Source organism: Panicum hallii, chromosome 6, assembly GCF_002211085.1.
Source record: "Panicum hallii strain FIL2 chromosome 6, PHallii_v3.1, whole genome shotgun sequence".
Lineage (NCBI taxonomy): Eukaryota > Viridiplantae > Streptophyta > Magnoliopsida > Poales > Poaceae > Panicum > Panicum hallii.
The window spans coordinates 40,499,665-40,522,153 of NC_038047.1; the positions used below are offsets into that span (position 1 = coordinate 40,499,665).

At 48.8% G+C, this 22,489-nt stretch overlaps 2 protein-coding genes and 1 long non-coding RNA gene across 4 annotated transcripts; 1 reads left to right on the forward strand and 2 right to left on the reverse strand.

Annotated features, from left to right (window-relative positions):
• Window positions 1-312: 312 nt before the first annotated feature.
• On the reverse strand, window positions 313-7,947 carry LOC112896843 (ubiquitin carboxyl-terminal hydrolase 17). Its single transcript, XM_025964968.1, has 11 exons — window positions 7,153-7,947; window positions 4,714-5,617; window positions 4,553-4,635; window positions 4,138-4,223; window positions 3,887-4,049; window positions 2,998-3,118; window positions 2,718-2,875; window positions 2,135-2,219; window positions 1,757-1,972; window positions 1,250-1,311; window positions 313-1,142 (listed from the first exon to the last, which is right to left on the reverse strand). The coding sequence occupies exons 1-11, from the start codon at window positions 7,557-7,559 to the stop codon at window positions 437-439; spliced, it is 2,991 nt and encodes a 996-aa protein (XP_025820753.1). The 5' UTR covers window positions 7,560-7,947; the 3' UTR covers window positions 313-436.
• A 2,597-nt stretch (window positions 7,948-10,544) lies between these two features.
• Window positions 10,545-16,362, forward strand: LOC112897104. 2 transcript variants are annotated; one of them, XR_003229584.1, is made up of 5 exons: window positions 10,545-10,669; window positions 12,159-12,265; window positions 13,960-14,060; window positions 14,486-14,579; window positions 15,489-16,362. It is a non-coding gene; the product is annotated as an uncharacterized LOC112897104 (long non-coding RNA). The 2 variants fall into 2 exon arrangements; XR_003229585.1 differs by having other exon boundaries at window positions 15,504-16,362.
• Window positions 16,363-16,453: 91 nt separating this feature from the next.
• On the reverse strand, window positions 16,454-17,976 carry LOC112897103 (mitochondrial uncoupling protein 5-like). Its single transcript, XM_025965302.1, has one exon. It carries the CDS (start codon window positions 17,668-17,670, stop codon window positions 16,693-16,695), a length of 978 nt encoding a protein of 325 aa, XP_025821087.1. The 5' UTR covers window positions 17,671-17,976; the 3' UTR covers window positions 16,454-16,692.
• Window positions 17,977-22,489: the final 4,513 nt, after the last annotated feature.

A 22,489-nucleotide genomic window follows, 5' to 3' on the forward strand; every position in this document is an offset into this window, starting at 1 on the left:
CTGGCTTGGCCATCACTTTGGCGCATGCAATCAATCCGGCTGCAGGACAACGAATCTGAAGCCTCGCGTCGCCCTGCATTTGTATCTACCCACCCCACCCGTGTCATTCAAGGAGAGATCTCTATGCTGTGCCTGTCAAAGTTGTACTTGCGATCGTGCAGCGTGACACGCCATCCGCTTCAACGTTGACAGGTCCTGCATTTCTGAGCTTGTGTTTGTGTTTGTTTAAACCTTGCGTTGTTGATCTATTCATGTCGATCCAATGGATGGAAATGCAAATGCAAGGTTTGTTACCAAGTTCATCGGAAGTTATCAAGTTAGGGTTAGGATTTCACTTTTATGGCTACCACATTCCTCCTCTTTTTTACACATTGCAACGAGATAATATTACAGGCTACATCATATTATTCCTCTACACAGCCCAAACCCCTCCACATCAATAAAATGTTTGGGCGGTCCTGTCCCTAGCCGATCTTCTCAATAAAACGCTGCCCCTGGTTTCTCCAGGGTCATGTCCGCTCCTATCTAACAGCCTATACTGGTCTGTTAACTTACTGCTCGACTGATGTCTACTTCTGTCAGTATACAACAAGGACGGGCTCTCGTCGCTCACAACCCAACCCCCTCCGGCACCACCACCCTGAGGCCTGTGCTCGGCAAACCTCTCGGCGTCGTCCGCCACCCGACCTGACGAGCTGGTATTCAAGCTGGACCTCGAACGGGAATACGTCAGGTAGTCGTTCTCCACAGGTGTTCCCATGGGGCCTCCTGGGTACATTTGATCTGAGGTACCAAACAGGTACTCATACTCCTCGGTGCTTGTTGAGTTCCTTGTGCTGTCGCTACTATCTGTGCTGACAGTGCTGTGCGACCCAGCATCAGAGTTGCTGAAGAGCGACGAGCTCTCGCTCGGACTTGGAGATTCTGCCGGCGGATAAGGTGCATCTCCGTATTCATCAAATGTATGGGTAAGGTCATCTGCAGTGTGGTCTTTATGTGGGTGACCACCTTGATGTCCGCTGAAGGAACCTCCTAGCCATGGTGTCCCTCCTGGAACTATCTTCGGCTTGGCCTTCTTCGGACGTGTCGGGTCTTGAACCATCATTGCTTGCCGCACAGAGCTTGGCACCCTTGGTGAACACCTGATTTAATTAGAACAAGACTTAGATATCCTGATAAAAGCCCTCACTGGCATGTGCAGGACAAGTGCTAGCATATGCAATTAAAATAAGAGAATCCTGGTATTCACCTTGCATACAGCAGCATATACGCACATTTTGACATAACATTGTCCACAGATACAGGTTTCACCTGCATACAACATCAGCGATTAAGAAAAGCATATCAAAACAACTGATTCTCTTTGATGATAACCCAGTAGAGGTCGCTTGAGGCACAGTCAGTTCAGTGACTGTCAAGTTTTGACTTATAATACGTTTACAATTCTTTTACAAACATATAAAATTATCCTCGCTATTTCCTAATAATATGCATAGTATGACCATTATTCCATATTTCCAGTAACGAATATAATTTCATTTATTGTCAACGAAAAACACCAAGGGCCTGTTTGGAAGGAAAGAATGAGTCTAGGAACTTTCAGGATTTAGTTCATGTTTGTACTAAATCCTTGAATTTTGGATCCCAAAATAACCTTTTCAAATAGTTTGACCACTTATTGGAACAGAGAAGGCAGCATTCAGGGCCTGTCAATGAAATACAGAAGCTTATGGGAACCGGATAATGAGAAGCATACCTGACTGTCATCTGCCTTGAACCACTTTCCTTGTGTATCTTTGACATAACATACATAATGACCAGAGAAGGCAGCATTCATGACATCATGATGGACAACCACCGCATAGAGGCTGTAAACAGGCAGTCTGTCATCAGTATCGGAGTTCATATAGCGAGCCATGTTCAGGGTCTCCGGAAATCTGATGGCTTTGCTAATCTTCCCAAACTTGCCAGACTGCACATATAAAAGGGATGTTTAGTAGATCTCAACAAAACTCAATTCCTAACAATACATGAAACTATGAACATTTCAGTAGTCTAGATGCACGTGTCCCCTCTTTTCCTAGAAGGGTGTTCATCTATAACTTTCAATAAGTAACTATCAAATGGCATGTACCTGATATCTTTTCAGTGCAATTGTCAGAACATTTGGTGCTTCTTCTACTGTCAACTTCTTTTTAGCACGCTCGTAGGATTTGCATCTGAAAAGGTACGAGTAGAGCTACGAGAATCAGGACTTGGCAAAAGAATAATTGAAGCTACATACAAGTGACTAGACGTGAAGCAAGCATTAATACAATAAATACTAGAATAGTGAAATAATCTAAGAATGCCATGATAGATAGCCCTAAGAAAACCAATCTTTTTCTCTTTTTCCAAGACACTGAAAAGGACATCATTTTCAATATCCAAAAATGGTTGCCATGCAGTTGGGTATGATGACCCATGCGGATGTAATTGTCCTTCAATGACATAACGATGAAAATCTCTAACCACATTAGTAACCAGAACAAAATGTTATGCAGCTGACTATCTGTTCTTTTCAAAATTAAGAGGCAATGTTGGAGTGCTTCCTTAGTTTTATTTAGATTCAATAATAGCCGAAGATTATGGTCTCCCAGATAAAAGATGACCAATGTAATGAACACAGTTAGGCACAAACTAAGTGATAAAAAGAAAATATCAAGTGACGTAAGAACCTGCTGCAGTGATATCTATTTTCTCCATCCAATACTTCTGTGGATGTAAATCGCACAAGAGCCTCATCGAGTGAACTGATGTCACCATCTATTTCAACAGTAAGATCCAACATACGCTCACATTGCTCAGAAGTAGTATGACACTTTGAGCACTTTATCTATGAAATAAGAAAGAGGAAGGAATAATCAGAAAGGGTGTACAAAAAAGTTCACTATATAACTAGTCTAAGGTAACTGAATATATATCAAAACAAAAAAAAAAGATTTATGTAAATAAAACCTTAGATCGCAGATAGCCCCCAAATATCAATTGCACAAGTGTAGTTTCTTCTGCTGAACGAAGGGAACCTCCTTTTCTAGCTTCTTTCATGCATACGGATTGCATAGCATCAATTGCATACCTGTAAAAAGACCAGGTGCTATGCTTTCAATAGAAGTAAAAGTAATGCCATTCATATATAAGAATTAAGGCATTTTTGTCCTATCGAATAACTCTTGCACTTGAATGAGGTAGCTTAAGATCAACTAAGTTTGTCACTATCCTGTGGGTCACTTGCAACCCCAAAGAAAGTGGTCTAAAAAAAGTAACAAAATAAATCACTGTGGGATCCATTACTAATATCAAGTTCTCTAAGTCCTGATAGGCATAGCAACTCCAAAGTGTGAATAGGCAACCAGTTGGGGAATATGAGTTCAAAACAAGCACCGAATGGTATCACAACTTGCATTTGGTTCAAACAGGATAAGGAAAATCAAATCAAGATTCGAACATTATTGCTTTCAAGAAAAGCTGAGTTGATCTCTTTTCAAAAAAAAAAAATCAAATCAAGACATCCTAACTGTAAACTAGTGTGCTTTTGTGTAACAAATTCAGCCTCCGTGGAAGGACATCTAAACAATCTGCTATGGCAAAAGAGCTCATCCACAGGTAGTAAAATAGCCCAACCAGATGTAAAGCACAATTTTTCCCCTTCCGCTTACCCATAATAATCGGTATATGGCATAACCACAATTAGATTCAAATTAACAATTAAATAATCATGAAACCTATATATTCAACTTTTCCACACTTTTCTGCACATAGCTTCTGTATGATTATGAACTGCTTCAGATTCAAGTGTCAATTGTTGATGGACAAAAAAAAATATAGTAAAATACTGCTGCCTTACCTAAGAAATTCATGAGCATCTTCTTGTTTACCAGGACCAAAGCTACTGCCAATGTCATGCAAATGAGAGAGTATCCCAGTTGGTGACAAAGAAGTCTTGCGCCGTTTGCCCTCCACAATGAGTTTTTCAAATTCACACATGAAGCACCATTCCCTTTTGGAACCTACAGCACATGAGGTATATATGTAAAATACTCAAGTGAAGAGTAAAAAAAAGGAAGCGGCATAACAAACATTGTAGTGGAGAATTACAGTTTTTTGAATGAAGCCCTTCCAAAAGATATGTTGTAAGTGGTCGAGTAAACATCAAGCACTGAAGAACAGCATTCGCATAGCAACTGCAAAAGAAGACACAGGGTAGGCAAAGTGAACAACAAAAACACAGTAAAAAATAAGTCCAGCCAAAACAGCAACTTAGCCCCTAAGCTCTATGCAACGGAAAGGTACAAGTTCAGTGCTAATATATTGGCCCATGCAATCCACCTAAAAGTGACACCTTCTATGCACAAAGAAGGTTTTAATGGAAGTAAAATACAAATATTTTGGGAGCATTCACTTGAGGTATTACAAATGCCAGACAAAAAAAAGGATAACCTTATTGATAAACCATGTATGCATGCCAGTTAACCTTCCTACTCATACTATTTGAAAGCAATTCACTGCTTACCTGTTGCCAAGGTTATGAAGACCAAAAGGGTGCAACTCAACCTTGTCGTAGAGCTTCACAAAAAGTTCATATGGAAAAAGCGTCTGGCACAAAAAAGAACCATTAGCAATAGATGAGAGAAAATAAGATGCTAATTACAAAGAGATATTCAGTTATTTTACCGATTCTGATGGATAATGCCTCACAACTTTTGGTGCGGTTTGCTTGCTGACAATTTTCTTCAGAGTTGTTGTGAGGTTATTTGCTGTTGAACCTGGTCTCTCTGAAGGTTTAAAACTTCTATCAAAATGATTGTCAGCAACTTTAGATGGAATAGGTATCACAGAACATCCTCCATGAATGGAAGTAGCTTTGTCGACAGTCAATGCAGATGGCACAGGCTTTGTGCTTTGAATGTTGTCATTCCCAACAGGTTTTGTTTTGGACCTCTCAAGTTCCACACTAATAGGAGTCCTAGAACTTTTGGGCTCCAAGGCAGCAGATGCAGCAGCTCCAAGATTGCTACTATCTTCAAGTTTTCTGTTATGACTTGCCTGAGAAAAATCCTCAACGACACTGGCATTCCGAGCTTTATGATGTTCCTTGGAATGATTAAAGGATTTTTCATTGAAAGAACTGCTCTGGCCACTTACATTTGGTGCAGTAGTTTGAGACTTACATGGCAACTCCTCATTGAAGTCCTTGCTCGAAGGACCATCTTCAACAAAATTTGCATGTTCAGTATTTGATGCCACCTTACTACTGTCAACAGATACTGGAACATTTTGAGGAATTTGGACTGTGCCATTGGACTGATGACCTCCAGGAACCTCTGTGCTGGTACATACATCTTCTAAATGCATGTGTTTACCATCACCATTCAAACTCTTCAAGCTATGGTTTGCATCAGAAGTTTCAGATCCAACAGCAACTGGTTTGTTTGTTTCAGCAACTGGCTTTACACCAGCTGGCACATTCTCTTCAGCAGCTCTTTCCTGTTCAACTTTTCCTTCATCAAGGGGCTTAGGTGGATGACATTCATCTTTGTGACCTTGTCGCCAGTGGGCTATCTGGCATTTGAAGGAACTGCAAAAAGGAAGGTGTCAATAATGTTGAGCAACTAAGAAAGTTGTTGATGTTGTAAACACACACACAATAATTCAGCATCGTTTAGGAATTCAAACATGCTAAATCACATATGCCCGTGCAAAACTTTCCCCAAAAAGGCAAGACACATCCAATCCACCAAGCATTTTATCTCAACCAGTAATCATACTATGATGCTAAGTGTCAAACACCCAGCACAGCATCAGAAATGAACGCATGCCATTTCTGCATGGGGCATGCCCCTTTACCCTTCCCCTTCTTGTTTTATTTCCAAGATGTCCAATGCTACCATTTTGATGATTTAAGGAAGCGATGAGTGCCATACTGCTCTATTCCGCCTTCTTGTTTTATTTCCAAAATGTCCAATGCTACCATTTGATGATTTAAGGAAACGATGAGTGTCATACTGCTCTATTCTGCAGGAGATGCACGCATGCAAATAAATAGTTAAACAAAGGATTAACAAAATGAATTAAACAATATATCATGTAAACTTAAGGACAAGCAGATGCACTATGGATCTATAGCATACTGGCATCTCACACCTTATAACTGTGCATTTATCACCATCAAACAAGTGTGTCATGCATGGTGCTTTCTACTATCACAAATCAGCGATGTTTGGGGCAATTTTTTTTCTGGCATGGTCCCTGAACATGAGTTTGACCACTGATTGATATTGTCATAAACGCACAGATCTGCTGCTGTTCTCCAGTAGTACCGCATCATATGTCCACGCCTGTGCAAACGCACTTGCACATTTCGTTTACTTAGATGTAAGGAACTAAAATGGAAGAGATAGGTTTATGCAAATTTCAGTATGCATACAAATTTTCAACCATTTTCTTGCACATACTTAAATATATCTACAGATGTTGACACCCTGTAGCGCATTTGTCCCTTCTATACCGTATATCCTTGCACCAGATCAATGACAGTATTGTCCATGGAACTGGTAACACGGAGGCATGGAAATAATACCATGCTCATCAAAACAACATACAGAGTCACTAAGATGGCTGATAACATACGACATTCCGTGGCCTAAATTTATCAAAACCAACACACACTCGAACACACTCTGAGAGGCAGAGGCATGGATTCAGGGATCTGAAACAAACAGTTGATTTTGCAAGGAACAAGCCATAAGGGGTCCTAGATAACTTAAGGTTAATACAATAGCTGACCAACTCATTACCAAAGTTCAACGAAATCCGAGTAGATCAATGCTGTACATGCGCCCAAGATTAATGCGTCACAATTAAAAACATACATAAGGACTAAGTGGAGGGTTAGCGACGCCCTAAACCAAGGTACTGCAGAGTCTAGAGTTTGTGGAATTACCGGCCAATCACATGCTACCGACACCCCAATTTTGTACCGAATACAGGACAACCCCACCCAAAACTGCACAAATCACGGACTATCCCCCCACAATTCCCCAATCACTGGAAGAAATTAAACAGACCCGGTATGGAATCAGGACCAAGGAGCAAGGGCATCAGCCCACTCACCAGTACTTGACGGCCTTGCACTGCTTGCACCTGAACGTGGTGGGCCTGAAGCACACCGCGCAGACCCCCTTCGCCCCCGCCGGCGGCTGCGGCTGCGGCTGCGCCTCCACGTCCTCCTGCGCGGGAGCCACCACCGGGGTCGGCCCCCACACCGGCGCCTCGGGCACCTCCGCGGCGTGCACCACGCCCGGGAAGAGCTCGGAGTAGTAGGCGAGCACGGACTCCCGCTCCGCCAGCTCGGACTCCTCGGCCGCGAGCCGCGCGAGGCGCCGCACCTCCTCCCTCCGCGCCGCGGCCCGGCGCCACCGGCTCCGCGCCAGCAGCGCCAGCCCCGGCGCCACCAGGAGCGCCACTAGCACCAGCACCACGGCCGCCGCCGAGGGCGACCCCGCCTCCTCCTCCTCCATTGGCTCCCCCCACCCACCTCCTCCTCACCCCGCTCCTCCTCCTCCTCCTCCCCCTCCTCCGCGCATAGATCTCGCCCCCGCCGCTCCCACCCGCCGGATCCGCGCCCCGATCCCCACCTCACCCGCGCGAATCCGCTGCAATTTACACCCCGAGGGTTTCCAATTTTTTCCCCTCCTCTTCTCCGGTTCGGGTTTCTCCACCTGGTCTGTGTCTGGTCTTTGGAAGTGACGGAGAGGCAGGCAGGCGGCAGGGAAGGAGCCCGGCGGTATCCGTTCCCGGTCCGCGCACGCACCCGGGGAATAATTAGACGACTTGTGGAGGGGGCGAGGTGCAAAAGGCGCGCGCGCGACTTGGGTGCGAGGCAGGAAGACGGGGCAAGTAACGGATAGCTTACGCTGCGCCGGCGCGGTACTACGGCAGGGCAGAGGGGGAGAGGCAAGAAAGGAATGGGTTCCCACGGGGGCCCCCTGTGGGCTCGGTTCTCCGTGCGGACGCGCGGTCCCGGCCGTCCGATGGGTCTGACCGGCCGGGCCGCGGCCGTCGATCAGATAGATGCTTTTCGCGGGGTGCTGCGCCGCGGCGGTGTGCGGGGTACGGAGGGGCAGGTGCTTTTCCGCGGGAGAGGAATCGCGGGAAACTGTGGCAGTACCCGCCATTATGCCCGCGGGACCCACCGGCTGACGAGTGGGTCCCAGGCAAGTGCATGTCATGATCGAAGTGTTTCCGGATCTTTCCTGGAGAAAAACGTTGGCGCTGACACATCGAGTATTATGGCGTTTCAATTGCAAGTGATTCTGATCCTTTTGTTTGGGGAAATATGTGATCCGTTTTTTTTTTCACACGAATTAAAGAACATTTATTGGAGTCTCGTCTTGGTGAAGGTATTTTTAGGAGGAAAAACCTTGGTGTAGTCATCTTTTCATGTGTTTCCTTGTGTCACGCCACTTAAGAGGAGCCTGTTCCGTTTGAGCTTTGGAGTCGATCGTTACCGGAATTCAGTTCTCACCGGATTAACAAAACCATCATGGCATTCCAACGTGCAACGTGTGCCGGAATTTGATCGCCTTCCGATTAGGCAACGATCGGCTGTGAAGTGGCATGGGAAGTTGGTAAAAGTGAAAATCTCCAGCAGAGAAAAGAAGTGCTGGACGCAGCGGCACCCAGCGGTGTCGCAATTGCGTACACCGACCGAACCAGGCACGAACACCTCGATCCTTTTCCCCGTAACCTCGTTCATTTATCCTCGTACGAGAATGGAGGTCGCTTCCGTGGATCATCCGCCAGTGTCCAATGGCCGGACGAGAGAGAGGTGAGACGGAACAGACAACATGGCCGCAGACGTGCTGGCCAGACGACCGACGCCCGCGGGCCCGTTCCGCGCCCACGCAACGGCGGCGCACGGGCGCGACAGGTGTCGCCCGAGCCCGCGTGGTAAGCGCGGAAGCCGCCAAAGCCGAACCCGGGGTGCTCACGTGCGGGCGTGCGGCGTGGCGAGGGCGCGACGGCAGCCACGTACCGTACGCGCCGGGCCGGGTCGTTGGTCGGAGCCGTCGGGCGCGGCTAGCGGTCGGCGGGTGGAGGGAGGACGAGGGCGGGTCGGTCGGTCGGTGGGGTGGGTCGAGCCGGGTCCGGACGACGCGGCACCACGTCGGCGCCGGAGGGCGGACGCAACGCAGGAGACAAAGGCGAAAGCGCCTCCCGGCTCAATCGCCCTGGCCTCTCGGACGCGGCGAGCTACACGCGCGGCGCTGATTCCTCCGCGCCAGCCGACGCGTGGGCCGGCCCCGGTCGCGTCCGGCGGGGGGCATAGGGAATTAACACTCGCTTCCGCAGCACGCGCACCTTCTCTGGAGACACGAGCGATCTGTTTTTCTTTTTTGACCGGACACGTAGTAACATGCAAGGTAGCCAGCGTCTACGATGGACGGACACGGTGAGACCACGACGACGCAGTAGACGGTCTCGCCACTTGCCCACTAGATTCCGATCCTCACCGACTGCCGCTCGCTGAAAATAATTTTACGCCCAGTTTACTTGTCAGCTGAAATTAAGAATGGCCTCACTCTTTGCACACCGGTGAAAGATACTGGAGTAGACGAAGAAAAAAGGAGGCGAGTCCACTGCACGTGCGCGACTACCTGTTGGTTCAGCGTAGCCCGGGGTCTTCGACGGAGACTGCTCGGACAGATCGCGCCTAGCGCCTACTCCGCGCTACCCATGAACGTGCGTGCGAGACCCAGTAGTTTAAAGTCTAAAGTCTCGAACTGGTACTTGGCCGTTTTCCCGAATGGAGTACTCGGTACTCTACCTTATGGAAAAGCCGTAGTACTTGTTGGCTTGCGGTGTGGTTTAGGTCCCAACCTATCCACCGGGTAAAAGTCTCCCAGCAGAATACTTGGCCGAAGCTCACGCTGCGCTGCGTGTGTTCGTTTTCTAGTGCGCCAACTTTTTCCTCAGGTATCACAGTCGGGGCAGCGTCGTATTGACCAAGCTCGCAGATCATGTCGCAGCCGATGCGCCCGCCGACGTCGTCGGCCAGTAGGTTTAGATGCAGCCGACGAGACCAGGAGGCCCAGCGGGGCCGACTCGTTTAGGTAGTTACTGTCCGTATCCTCATTTGGGTAAAGAGAAGTGGCGATCTGATCATCTGAACGCAACGCAACGATCTTGCCGTCAGGCTGCAAAAAAGCATTTTGCTTTGGAACAAGATGTAGTGGACCTCATCTGCGTGAACCTTCGTGGTAATTTTACAGAAAAACTTCTGTTCCAGCAGCAGGGATGTGGCAGCTCTATGGTGATCCGAGGCATAGCTAATGGAATTTATGATCCCATGGTGAACAAACGGCCATTTTGTATCCAGCTGAGCTGCGCATGCGGTTTTCGTTTTCCATCCTCTGTTGAAGTCGTCGAGGAAGTTGAACCAACCTTCGCCGCTTGGCGTCACGGGCCGGGGTGGGAGCCCACTAGCCCAGTGGCCGGTCAGTCACATTGCCCAGTGGCAGTGCGCCCCGGCGCCGCACCGCCGGCGTCCGCCGCCGCAACCGCAACAAGCTGTTTCTTCTGTACCAACCAACCAGCCCGGTACGGCCCCGCGCTTCGCCGTCGCAACGTAAGATTCCGGGATCCCTTTCGTTTCCGTCTAGACTAGGCCACGCACCTCCAGTCCTCTTGCACTCGTCCACGTTCTCTTCTCGCATTGCAAGTCAAACAATTACGAATTGGCTCAATCCACTCCGATCAGCGATCACAGCCGCGTTGTTCAATCCATAGATGGCCGGATCCACCACCACCAGCTTGCTAAATATAGGCTTATCCCCTCCTTTTCGCCCGCACGCGAGGCGTGGACCACCGGTGGATCGAGCGCTCTTAAAATCCCGCAGTCCAGGAGCAACGCGACAAGCGGAAGATGACGGACCGGGGGGGGGGGGGGGAGGGGATTCTGGGGCATGTGGTGGTTTGGTGCGCGCTCTAGGTGTTCGATGTAATGGGTCAGCAGGTTAAGTAGGCTGTTAGCGTCCTGAAGATCCCGCGTCAGCGTCAGGAATATGATGGATAGGTAATCGACGCGGATTCGTGGAGTTGCGAATTGGTGCGTGCGGTGTAGGTGTTGTTTAGGTAGGATTGCGCCATCCAGAGATTCACGGTGTCGCCTTGGAGAATATTCATGCTTCCTGGTGATGACTAAGTTCAGGTTTCGTGTAGTTGTTGTTCTCTTCACGAGGGTTACCACCTATTACACCATCGAAAATAATTGATTGCAGGTGCATGGCAATTTGACTGGATAGGTTAATTTGGTCCCAGGTGCCCCTGACGGAAATAGAATGGACGGTGATTCAAAGTCTTGTTGTCTTCTCTGTTACATTTTCAGTAAGTAGCTTTTTGATTGTTATGTTTGGGGACAGGTTGTAGAAAATGGGTAGAACAGTGGTTCCTGTGTGGTGGTCCTTTAGTCCAGTGCAGATCAGCCATTCCGAAGTTACACTAGATAAAGAATCCACCTTTGTCCTAAATGACGAGAGTCCTTTCTGGAAGTGACAAGTGCTTTGAACTTTGACAGAGTAGTTGTTGTTAGATGAGATGGAGCTTTCAGTATGCACTTGGACAAAAGCTCATAAGTCCTTTTGGAAGTATATCCAGCCTTTAGATTTAGCATTTGGATTGGTTTCCATATGAAAAGGTAGTCCAATTGTTTTCATCACGTTCCTATGTATGTGTACATGCTTATTGTTTGATGATGCTACTCTTTCTGAACATGGCTCCAAGGATTTGCCGTAGTTGCATTGTACATTTAAGATTGCCTTTGTTAACATTTAAGATTGCCTTAGTTAGAACATTGTTCCGCACAGAAATTTAGTGCTGTTCTCCTTGGCATGTATCATCTATTTGCCAGTGATGTACTATCACTACCAAGATAACGCTGCTGTTCTTTAATGCACATGCACTTCATTTCTTATTTCGAATCCAGTCTTTGAATAGCACTCCTTTGTAGTAATTTGCTTCGATGATCTGATATATTTACGACCACACTTAATTTTTCCAAGAATCCTTTGCGAAAGGACATAAAGTTTGATACAAATAGATTCACATTTATTTTTCAGGAAAATGAAGTGTCTTCCACTTTCTTGATACCAAGCAAAGGATGCCAAAAATTGTAATTATCATCTCAAGTTGAGTCTACCATAAATTAAGAAATTGCCAGATCACTGTAAGTTGTACTGCTCAATAGCCTATCTTTGTCTATGAACTTTATCACGGCCATTACTTTATCTAAGTTCAGTAAGTTGGGATCAAAATCCAAGTTTACTACATGCTTCCAGATGATAGATACAAATTGTGTGATTCATGTCCACAGGGGCACTGTCTTGATCTCTAGATCACTTCAGGCTTTCACAATTAGGTATCCATGGGACCTGCCTATAGCTCAACCCTTTATCTTCACAAGGGGCACATTCGAATCCCAACAACTATTTAGTTTTGCATCAGGATATTTTCTCAATGACACTGGAAACTCTGCAGTTCAGCAACCTGGAATCTTTGGATTAGGTTATATATTCACAACAGAGTAAACAGTAAAATGTCATTCTAAAAGTTTGATAGTTGTTTAAAGTTTGATAACAACATATTTTTTTTCAAGAACCCTTGTGAAGGTTGTTTAAAGTTTGATAGAAATGGATTCAAATTTCCTTGGATCAGGAATTTCTTATCTGTCAAGGAAAAGGAAGTTGTCCTCCCCATTATTTGATTCCAAGGGATGTAAATTTTTTTATCTTCATCTAAAGCTGAGTACAGACTCTAAAATAAGAGAGTGCACACCACCATATGTTGTCTACTGTCCAATAGCCTATCTATATCTATGAAGTTTATCACAACATTAGTTTAGCTACGTCCACTAAGGTGGTATCTGAATTCAGAAGTCCACTACATGTTTCCAGATGATTGATAGGAATAGGGTAATCCATGTCCCTGAGATACTTTCTTTAGTCTCTAGGTCTCTCAGGTTTGCACAAGCAGATTCACAGAGACCATGCATCCATGGGACTTTGACCTATAGATCAACAGTCCATCTTCATAAAGAACATGTTCAATGTCCCAGTAGTACTTTTTTTTTTTCAAACTAGTAGTACATGGTTTTATTTATCAGGATATATCCTCTGTAACACCGGAAACTCTGCAGCTTAGGAAATTGGTGCCGTTGAAATGCACAAGTTTGTTCACATAACCGTAAAGTATCATTTTGAAATTTTTATTTTAACACAAGAGAGGAATAAAATGTTAAGCAAACCGCTGAGCCTGTGTATGTTTCCTGTAGGTTAGGTGCAATCCTGTAAAAAAAAAAGTTGCTTGTGTTGTTTGATGTATGTGTCATGTTGAGTTTAGGTTTGGCCGCTGAGCCTGTTCTTTTGTAGTTTACACCCTTCTCTTAAGTGTTCACAAATAATCATGTGCAGGCTTGCCTTTAGGTGGAAATATTGAATGATAAATTTGTAAGACCTCTAAGTTCATGCTATTAACCTTTTATGGCTCTTTGAAAAACCATACAACTTGTCCTGGGGGCAAAGATGAAAAACAGCAAGTGGGCCAAGTCCAATTGGCCGACAGATTGTACTGGTCAATTCAGCCCACTAGATCCTATAGTGTGAAGTGTCTGTCAACTAAAGAATTCTGGTTCTCACTTCAAGCCTGAGGAAAACTTCTGTGCTGTCATGGGAACTTCTGATCCCTTGGCAATCCTTTATTGTGATCTGTTACTTTTCACTTATTTTCATGACTTCCTGTGAATGTATATACAATTAAAACATGTCGCTTCTTTTCTGGAAAGAAAACACATTTGGCTTCTTTCTCTCTGCTGGCTGTCTCTGGTGTTCTACTACTTCAATTCTGTGGCTGTACATGTTGCAGGTCAAACCAGTTGGTCCAAGTAATAATGGTGTAGTGGAACGTAATTCTAACAATTGATCAACGACATTAAAGATCATTTATAACACTGATGATAATGAAAGGTGAGGATGGTTTGCTCAACACGCAGCTGCTTCTATAATGAAATGATGCACAGCTCTCTTCCTTATTCGATAGAGAAAAAAATACTGATGATGGTAAAATTCCATTCTGAACTGTATCACTATTGATTGCATCCTTGCAACTATGCAAGCAAGATTTATATGCTAAGAACCTGGGTGCATTGCACAACTAAAGCTTTTCCTCAGGTGATTTCTGTGTTAAGACACATGCTGGCTTGATAAATGATTGATCTTCGAAATTTTTGTGCCTTTTGTTTTGTGATGATTGGGTTCGCTGACTTCTCAGTTTTACTGTTATACTTAGACCCCCTGGTGTTTCTAGAAAACATACCAGCTGTGTAACTTTCTGACTTGTATTGACCCTCTTATCAGTTTGAGCATCGTGTTATTCTGATTATCATTGTCAGATGTATGTCTGAAGGAAGTCGATGACCATGATTTTCTCACAACAATTTTGTTGGAGTTGGTAAGGACTAATTAAACCATCACTCGTATGATCAGGTATGCATCTCCGGGTTCCTACCCTTCATCTAAATGGCAGGATGGGCATATACTGCGAACTCTATTTTTGGCTTTTAAGTTTTCCCAACTGGAAACCCTGCCTGTGTAAATTTAGAGAAATTTATGAAACCTATCAATCTAGATAAAATGAACTTTCAAATCACATCCTATATCCAACCTTCTCGTACTTGGGTATAGAATAGCATTGGAGATATATTGTTAAATACATAATCTTATTTGACAATTTCTTTTGGACACTCCCTTTTCTAGGAAAGTATGCTGTAGGAAATCCTTACAGATAGATGCTTATGAGGTCCGTTTCATTCAGACCTCAGCATTTAGATGTATATTTAAATATAACTTTTGACACCAATTTAACATAGCACTAGCTATGATCAGATCTTTTTGGTACATGTACGTATACTTAAAACCATACTTATTGCCATCAATTTCACATAGCCCTAGTTGTAGGCTCCTAGTCATTATTGTTTGATTCGTGATCAACTAATCTGCTGGTTCTGCTTGATACACAGTATTCGCCTTAGCCTTATTCTTCTGTACACGAGAGAGTTCATACCTCTAACAGTGCATGTCTCCAATAACTCTTAAGCATCTGCTAGCATTTTCATTGACTGCCTGTCTGCCACAAAGCACTGTGATATGCTAGCTTGATAAATGGAAATTCTCAGCACAAGTTGGTCATAACTCAACGCCACAACGCGATATGCTGAACAGTGTGTCCACTTAAAGTAATCAGATTGCCAAGTTGACAGTTTGTTTCTTTCCTAGAATCGACCAATGCAAGTTGAGGATGGAATTCCTTTTATGATTACCTGCCCAAAACTGAATTTCAGCCCATCTTTTTTTCGCCACTACTAATAACCATGCCATGTGATTCGCGTTTTTCAGCATCGTCCTTGTCAGCCTGCAGGATATGGGAGAACCAGATGAGCCGGCTGTAGTAAGCGCTTGAAGGGCAACATTGTTGTTTTCTCAAGAGGATCAGTTGGTCTCACGCATGATGTCAACGGTTATGCTTAAAGGTAAAAGAACTACTGTCGGATTTAAACACTTAAAACTATGCTGAAATTTATGGAACCTGTCCTTTTTCTTGGACGAAATATAATTTGAAATCTCAGCATGATGTAAATAGAAACATCTAACCCGAAACTGGAAGTCTGCCCAGCCGCCCAGCTACTAGGAAACAAACCTGACCCGCTGTGACCTCTTTGCGTGGTTGCCATGTTCGTTCCTGCGCTAGTGCTGCTGCTGCTGCTGGCAAAGTTGGCACCCAATTGTCAAGAGGATTATTGGTTTATCGTGCTCTAGGTCCGGTAATTGTCAGAGCCGCACCTACTGCCGTTGCTATTGGCCTCTAATGGCAGCCGTGACACCTAATTTGCATCGGCATCAAGCACTGTCAGACACCGAGAGAACATTTTGTTTTGCGTGTGTGAACGTGGACAACTTTTAGGAGGATTTTGATTTGAATCTTAAAAAGAGTAGTGCTAGCAGTGACCCTGGGGCCCAGAACCAGCACGTCGCTATCGTGCGGTACCAAGATGGTACTAAAGTTTTTGCAGATCCAGCGACACGTCTCCGGCTTGGCGCCTTGCCGTTCGCCCCGCGGGATCTCGTGACGGCCCCAGCTAGCATCATCCGGGAGGCTGGAACCGGGGAGGGTTCGTTCATGGCCCGTCAAATCCTCAAACCGTCTGTTCTTGATCGAGTTTAGAACACCATTGATTGTTGATTGCCAACCCCCTACCCTACTTCGATCGGGTCCAATTGTCTATTCAGTTCTTTCAAGTTCCAACATCTTGGGAGCTCACCGAAATGAAAGCGTGAATAATCGCTAGAAATTGCAGCGGCGATTTTTAATAAAATATCTGAAATTTCCATTGAACTTCTGGTCATGTACTCAATTCCATATTCCCTATTTCCATCCCCAGACAATAGGATGCAGGAAGGGATTATCGCTAGGCTGACACGGGATGCAAGCTATGCCGGGTGGCAGCGAGCGATTACTCGTAGCAGCCGACGCGGTGGTAGGCCGGTAACACGGCGGTGGTGGCGGTTGTCGTCATCATCTTCGTCGTGGTGGCCGGCGGCCTCAGAACTCGACGCCCTTGAAGACCTTGCGCACCTGCTCGAGCGTGACGAAGAGCACCACGGTGAAGGGGCCCTGGCGCATCACGGTGGGGATGAACCCCTTGTACAGAGCCATGGGCCCCTCGGACCGCACGGTCTTGAGCGCGCAGTCCACGGCGCCGGCGTACGGCGGGGGTGCGCCGGGCGCCACCTTCATGTTCATCATCCGCGTCTTGACCACGTCGACGGGGTTGGAGGCCGCGGCGGCTACGAGGCCGGCGGTGAAGCTGGCGGCGACGTGCGTGGCGAGGCCGTCGGCGCCGGCGCCCCGGCGCGCGAGGATGGCCTCCTTGGCCTGGTCGTAGGTGGCCAGCTGCGACGCCGTGACGATCATGGCGCGGTTCACCGTGAGCGACGAGCCGCGCCAGAGGCTGCGGACGCCCTCGTCGCGCGCCATCCGGCCGATGGCGTCCCCGACGCTGCGATAGTTGCGGCGCTCGGCGAGGGGCAGGCGCCCGTCCGCCTGCATCCGCACCATGGCCACGTCGGCCGGGTTGCCCACGGCCGCGCCGACGCCGCCCGCGATGAGCCCCGCCGCGATCTTGCGGTGCAGCGGCAGCACGCCGCCGTTCTCCTGGGTCCACTTGGTCTTGAGGATGTCGTAGAGCCCCATCCGCGTGGTGGAGTAGAGCGTCTGGCGAAGCATGGTGGCGGACACCCCGGAGAAGAGCCCCGCGGCGCCCTCGGAGCGCAGGATCTGCGCGCCGACGGCGAGCGGGCCGGGCTTCCTCGGCGGCGGCACCGGGACTTCTTGCGGGAGCGCCACGGTCTGGCCGCCCGCGGGGACCGCGAGCGCCGGGCGCATCGCCGGCTGCGGCGCCGCCGCGGCCGCCGCCTCCCCCTGCAGCTGCATGCGGACCTTGATGAGGTCGAGCGGGTGCGTGGAGCAGCCGGCCACGATGGAGGCGATGCCGCCCTCGACGAATCCCTTGACCCCCATTGCTCGCTCCCTTGCTTTCTTCCTCGCCGCTGTTCCTTCCTTCCTCTCCGCCTCCCTTTTATCGGGGAGGGTGGATCCGAGACCAAAGGAAGCCGATAACCAAAAACGGAAGCTGCTCAAGGAAGCTCGAGCGGACCCCGAAACGAAACGAAGAAAAACTCGAGATTTAGCTAGCTTCTACTGCTGCCAATAGGAGCTGGGGCACACGTCTGACTGGAGACCAGGAGGTGGCAATGGAGGACGCAGGCTATGCGGGAGGAGTGTGGGACGCTGGTCCTCTGTGACATATGCTGCCTCGGTGCTGGGGCGGCGGGGGCGGGCGCTATTTATAGCTGGGCCGGAGCGCCGCGCGCAAGAGGCGAGGAAGAAGACGAGCGGACGGGGGGAGGTGGCTGGCTGGCTTCGCGGCCTCCAGCGGTCGGACTGGGGAAGGCAGATTCGTCCGTAGTCGCGGGCGGGGGCCGGGGGGAGGTCAGGAGGTGGGTGGGGAGGGAGAGGCGACCTGGCCGCCAGCCCCAGCGGCAGAGCTTTCCGGGGTTCGCTTCGCCTTGACGCGGGAGGCGGACGGCTGGCTGTGGCCGCGTCGGGTCGGTGGCCGGCTGCCTGCGGCTTCCCCGCACGTCGCGCGGCGGCGCGGGCACATTGGAAACGGAAAGCAGGCAGGCGCGCGGCGCGGCTTGGCCGTTGCTTCGCATCTGGGCCGTCCGTGGGTGGGCCCTGGCTAGGGTTTTTCGGAGCGGACGGTGGCGGATTTTCCTCGAGGGCTGGGCGGACGCGACGGACAGACGGCGGAGGAAGACTGGGACGGGACGGGGCGTTGGAATAAAGACGGAAGAATAGGAAGTTAGGAACGGGATGCTTCGTGACGGGCCGGCAGCAGAGTCGTGGCTCTGTGGGAACGGCAACGGCGGGTCCGCCGTTCCGTTAGTAGACGGAAAGGGTGCGTCCCGGGGTTACGGCTTAGAAAACGGGGAGCAGAAAAGTATGATCAGCTGTTGAACAGCGGCAACGCAAGCGCCTTTGGGATTTCTCGTTTGTTTGGAACGGAACGGAGTGGTATGATCTTGTCCTGGTTTGGGCATGAATTTAAATCTTTTTAAATTACCCACTACTCTTTTAGGAGAACTGTATGCAACAATGGGAGGAGGTGGGTTTCAACCCTGAACCTGTCCGATGATAGTGATGAGCTTTTTTGGACCTTTAATTCTAATGGAGTTTACTCTTCCCAATCCCTGTATAAGGTGGCATTAGACCTGTCTACCTATCAACAATCTGTCCTGAATATTCCATCTAGAGTCTATTTTCTTTGGCTCCTCTCACGGCATAAGATTATGACTTGGGACAATGTGGCTAAGAGGAAAAATGTAGAGAATAAGAGATGTTTTTTTTCCGCAATGAGGAGGAAACTCCTCGTCACCTCTTTTTTGGCTGTGTAGTAGCCATTCAAATCTTGTGCAGCATCTCTGAAGTGGTAGGCCTTAAATGTGGTGATGATCTTATTTCAATTGGTAAACTGTGGCTTAGTGACAAAAAGTATGCTGCTGTTAATATTATCTCCTCTGCTGCCCTGTGGGGGCTATGGAAGTTCTCTATGCTTTCAGAATGGGAGCTGGAAAGATGTTCAGGGTGTGTTGCATCATATATCAAACCTAGGGCATAGTTGGAAGCTCCTCTGCCCACCAGAGAAGCTGCCACGAGCTCTTGGCAGAAACATTGAAACTCTTGGCAAAACGACCTGGAAATTTAGCAATGTAGCTGGCGAGCTGCAGAAAGAACTGGCGGCCTTCTTGATGGCAACCGATGGTGACCGGGAGCATGCGCCTCCACATCTTGCGTCCCTGCTGAAGAAGATCGGCAATGGTGTCCTGGAGAGCTGAATGCTGTGCGGCTGAACGTCGCCCCGAACAAAGACAAAAGGAAGCTTGTGCCGTAAGGGGATACCCCTGGCATTTTGTATTTCGGCTCCTTCGGCAGTCATGCGCGGCGCTTTATGTCTGTCATGATGTTAAACTGAGAACCTGTGTTGTAAACCGCTTAAATGGACGGTCCTACTTCTCTAAGTATGGCTGGGGTGATGCCACCCTATAACTCTAAAAAAAATTCCCAACACATCCTCACATGATGTGCACGCTTTTGATCGTTCTCATAAAAAAAAAACCCACAAGTTGGGGGGTAGAGTGCTGATCCTCGGACAAAATTCTGAGTTCCTAAATTTTCCATCCGTACGTCACGTGGCACGCTTTCATGTGTTATTAGACAAACCGAAAGTCAGAATGAACAGTTCACGCTGCCTCAGGCACGTTTATGCATAACCATGCGTCAACCATAAGATAATCAGACCGACGCCATCAGCGCCTCTCCATACGGTGTTTGTAATTCTCACATCTCGTGCGAGCAGCAGGGCAGACCCGTGGGCCGTCGTGACTTGTACCTACCGGAACCTTTTCCTCTTGCTTGAAGCCACATGAGCTCCCAGCAGCAAACAGCCAAGCACCGTGTACGTGTGCGATGCCTGATGTATCGTACTCGTACCCTTGGCGGCTCAGCTTGGATTACTTGCATGGAACTAGTAGTGAGCAACCTCACGACGGAATTCCCCTTGAGCCCCCGTGTGGCGCCTCTTCACCACCCAGGTTCCTCCTTGCGTAGCCGTGCCGTGCCGAGCTGGTGGTTCAGGACCCAATCCGATCGCCGGTGGCCTCTCGACGTCTAGAACACAAATGATCAGAGAAATGGTCGGACGAGAAGACGCCCGTTCTACCACTCGCAGCAGCTCGCGGCTCACACCGCTTCTCGACCTATTCGGATGTCTTAACGCAATGGTGGATCAACTTTTTTTCTTCTTTCTTGTCGCCTTTTCGCGGCACGGGATCTCTTTGCGAGATTCTTGCGTAGAACGACGTCGCCGATGGCAGCCCGCGCCGGGGGATCCAGCCACACGCGCGAAAAAGGGGATTTCTCTGGCACCACACTGAATATACTCTCGTCCAAAGTCCAAACGCTACGGTTGCCACGCTAGGGAGCGTTCCGGCCGCCGCCGGCGCGCGGCTGGCCGCTCCGCTCGCCGCCCTCGCCCAGACGGGCCCGCGCCAGCCGCAGGTGGTGGGAATGGGAATCGGATGCGAGCGCGACGGGCTGGCGGCCCCGGCATGGGGCCCTGCCGCACGTCGCCGCGTCCGGCCGCACCCCGTCTGCGCCGGTGCGCACCGCGTCCGTCAGGTGGGTGCGTTGGTCGCGGCGTTGGACTCGGACTCCTTGCCCTGCACCTTGGCATGGATGGTGGACTGGTTGAATTAAGATTTCTACTAGGGTGGGAGCGCGTGGTGCGCGGCCGCCTGCTTGTGCTCGTGGCCGGGCGAGGCGGCGACCGTTCCAGAAACGCGGGGGGCGAGGGCGCAGCTGGTGCGGGCTGGAACGGGGCAGTCCTCGTCCTCCCAGGCAGCCGCGCTGCTACGAAATGGCGAGGCGAGGCGAGGCGTGTCGACATCTCTGAGACTCTGACCCTGCGAGCACCGAGCAGTGCCCATCAGTGCTGCATTAAACCTGTGCCTTTTCCTTTCGCTAAACACGTGCCAAGTCGGGGTGCTCGTACACGCTCTCGCTGTGTTTTCTGCTTTCTTTTTCGGACTTTTTGGGAGTAAGTAGCGTGGCGGTAGATGGTAGTAGTACTAGCACTGCTTTTACGGGACGTGTCCTTGATGGGCTAATGGGGTGTCAAGTGACCAAAAGGACGGCTACGATGCTGCCTTTTGGGATGCTAATCTCTCCGGTGCTAGTGGAGAGCGAGGAAGAGCGCAGGCAGCACAGCTGCGTGCACCGCTCGCTCGTGCAGATGGTGGCGCTCACCTTTTGATTTTAAAATTTCGAGGAGAACTTATTTTTTTTCCCCCTGGAGAAAGGCGTTTCATAGTCACAGGCTAAGATCTTGCGTGGCAGTGGGACCGACGGACTAGTGAGTAAGAGCGCACGACGACGGCGTGAGTGGCCTTCAAGCCTTGCGCATTGTGCTATTCTTTGTTGAAAACATGTACTTTTTTTAACATGTTTACCAATAGCTTTCCTTTAAGATAAAAAAAAAGACCAGCGTCCAAGCACTTAGGACAGGAGTCTGAGAACACAAGTGTGAGGAGATGCTACGAGCAGACGAGCAGTAAAAAAAATAAGGGCCCCGACTTCCTGTCTTGACACAGGGGACTGTCGAAGGCGATAAAATATCCTACGAGAATGAAATAACTAACTGTGTTTCCTTTCTCATAAAAGGAAATAACTAACCGTGTTCGGACGTGAAGTGTAAACGGCTCCAGAAGGTGTAGTCGGGTGAATAATGGATTGATGACCAACACAGCACGGCGAAGTCCAAAGTTTCAGGCCCGAAAGTTCTGAAGAAAACAGCGTTGTAAAGTCGTTGAATACAGGAAAGTCACCGGCAGCAGCAGCTCCTCCTAGAACATGGCTGCTGCTGACAGTTTCAGAGACGAAGCATGTATCTGACACGCGGTCGCAAGTGACGTGGGGATCGCGAGCCAGGTCAAACAGACGCTCGTCAAGACTGTTCGCCAAAAAAAAAAGAGCACAGCATCCCGTGGAGTTCCGAGCAGCCAGTGGTTGCCGTGCAGTTCACCCCCTTTTTCTTTTGACGAGACATCTGCCAGAAGTCAGCTCTTGAGCTTTGACTTGCTCCTCCACTGAAAAACTGAAAGTCAGCTAGGGGCGCTGCGCGAGCACACAAAGTACCACGGAGTACGGAGCCGCCGGCGCGGCGAAGGGCTCCTAGCTCCTTCCTCCGTTGCGCCGGCTAGCCAAGGAGGCCGTCGTGGTC